We start from the raw sequence: 2,914 nt of genomic DNA on the forward strand, positions 1-2,914 counted from the left end.
TGATGATATTTTACACATATACCTTTAAATAGGTATTTACGCTTGATCATAGGATGATTCATCATAATAAAAGTAAAAACATGATGACCTTTTACATATGTATAGAGTAAAAAGTAATGACCCATAAATCTTTTACGCATATACTATTACATGAATGCCTAAAGATTATTTATCATAATAAGGATTTGATAATCTTTCAAACAAATATTAATTATATTAATGTTTACTTTTGAATACATAGAGACTGATTCATCCATTTCACTGATATTCTTATCATCAGTTAACAATAATCAATTACGTGAAAATGTTTACGTAAATGTTAAGTAACATGAACATGATTAAACAATTCTTACTCCATTAATTCGTTGCACAAAAAGTGGAATTATTCTTTCCGTTTTTTTTAATGAATGACAACCGGTCAACATGTTTATAATTTCTTTTAGGATATCTTTTTGTCGATAGATAAAAATAATTACCATATTGTATGAATTAATATTACCTAATAGAAGAGCATATAGTGCCATTTCATTCTCATTAAGAGTATCCAATCGATCATGTATTAATTGATTTATTGCTGGTACAATGTATAGGACTGTAATATAAGATTATGTGATTAGCTTAGTGATAACGATAAAATTTGAATAAAGCTTTAAAATGTTAAAAACTTACAAAATGTTGTTGAACATGACCAAATTGCTGTTTTTGTATAAGCTTTTTGTCGTTCGATAAAAGCATCGATATTAGCAAATGAAATTGATTGATTCATTGCTATTATCGTTTGGCGTTTTCTACAATTTTTTCTTTTTTTAAGAAAAAAAATTTTAAAAGAGAAAAAAAGTTCTGATTAATTGCTTTCAATTATCATCAATCATTCAATGTAACAAATAAAAAAAGAAAGAAAATTATCATAAATTATAAAATATATCTAAAATATGTTATAATATTATTATCATATCAGGATTGAAATATCAGTACAGAAATATCAGAATTGAATGATAAAAAAGGAGTAAAAAATTATGGAGTGAAAGAAAAATTTACATAAAATTAAAATATTGATGAAATTGTGAAAGAGATTGAAATAACACCAACCTATGCATAATAACAATAACAAGTAACATTACTGGAATACTTAATGTAGCAGCTAATGTTCGTATACATAAAATAACCGAATATGTATTCTCCGCATAGATTAAATGTTCACTAAAAAAGGAAAATAAATAAATTCCATAAAATAATAAATACACGCTTTTATTGACAAAAAAAAAAAAAATTAATTTTTGAAAATTTTTTACAAGAAATTAATTCATTAAATCAATTTCCATTCTTTGATAAGAAAAGTAAAAATACAAAAAAAAAAACAATCAATAATTCTTTTTTTTTTAAAAAAAAGCATATAGCTTTATTATATAATTATAATAAAATGTTTAATAAAAAAAAAATAGAAAGTGAAAAATGTTAATATCATAAAATAGCATAAAAATTTAAAAGAAAAAAAAAACGAAATACTAACAAACAAATGGGTGGAACATAGCGTGGCGGTAAAAGTAGCTCAAGCGCAATTGATATAATCATGGTAATAAATGGAATGATGTAAATCATGATTACAAGAATAATGACAACTTTTTTCATATTCTTGAAATACATAATCGGAAAACGAATTACTAATAAACGATCCAAACTGTATGCCAATAAACCCAAACCATTCAGTGAAAGAAGTAATGTTAAGATATTACTGTACTAAAAACGAAATCATTAAATTTCAATTTTGATTTATTGATTTTCAACTGCATATTATATCGTTTGCATTGTTAGCTATATCGGTGTAATAAAATTGTAATATGAAATATAAAACATGAAATGAATACAATTAGTAATGCAAGAATTCATATTAATCATGTATTTGTATTAATTAACGCGATTTTGCTTTCGTATTAATTACATTTTCATATTTAATTTTGCATTTATACTAATTATTTGTGGAACTGGTATAATATGCAAAAAAGAATTCATTCCAATTATTAAGCAATGTTATTAAGTTAAAATGATTAGGACAGATAATTAAATAATAAATTCTTTATTGAATGATTTGTATACGAAATTATTTAGCATTTCATTCAGATAGAAAATAACTCATATTTCTTTTTTTTTTTTTTGCAAATCTCTCTCTTTCTTTCTCGCTGAAATAATATCTATAATTCATCGGTTAAAAAGCGTAATTATAACTTCTGGACAAATTAGTTTAATTAATTTATGCAAATATAGGAAAAGAAAATTGAAATGAAAAATTTTTTGAAAAAAAAATATTTTTGAAATTAACTTACATGTAGTAAGCAATAATAACTGTTAACTAATTGATTGCTTGTAAAATGATTTATATCAATTAATCTTGTCACACCCAAAATGACATTTATCAATCCTGTTAAGCCATTATGTAATATAACAAATGCCATAATTGTATAATAATGCCTGCAAATTTAAAAATTATTCAATGTTGAATTACACAAAAATAGTTAAAAAATTAATGCAAAATTATCATGTTAATATTGTTGGAATCATTTTACCGTTTTGAGTTCCAAAAAAAATTTAATTTAATTAATAATGAAATATTGAATATGCGATATTTACTCATTAATTTAATTAATCAAAAATGAAATGTTACATTATTAAAATGTTAGGGAAAAAAAATTGAAAGAGGCTTAAATAAACATTAAGTTATAATAATAATACATATATAATTTGAAATGAATATATTGCTAATAATAAATAAATTACTACTTATTCATTTTATTTTTGGCTAACCAATATAGTAATAATATATTTATTTCATTGTTATTAATTAATGCATATTTTATTGGAGTTTGTTTAATCAGAAATAATATATGTATTTGATTACAAATAATCCTAATAATATAAC

The 2,914-nt window shown here is 22.0% G+C and overlaps 1 protein-coding gene across 1 annotated transcript; it reads right to left on the reverse strand.

The window, feature by feature from the left end:
- Positions 1–338: 338 nt before the first annotated feature.
- Positions 339–2,450, reverse strand: LOAG_13077 (hypothetical protein; the record flags this gene model as incomplete). The annotated part of the gene is made up of 5 exons (XM_003148588.1): positions 339–592; positions 670–788; positions 1,090–1,200; positions 1,511–1,737; positions 2,322–2,450. 5 exons carry the CDS (start codon positions 2,448–2,450, stop codon positions 339–341), a joined length of 840 nt encoding a protein of 279 aa, XP_003148636.1.
- Between the last annotated feature and the right edge of the window lie 464 nt (positions 2,451–2,914).

Source organism: Loa loa (assembly GCF_000183805.2).
Source record: "Loa loa unplaced genomic scaffold supercont3.496, whole genome shotgun sequence".
Lineage (NCBI taxonomy): Eukaryota > Metazoa > Nematoda > Chromadorea > Rhabditida > Onchocercidae > Loa > Loa loa.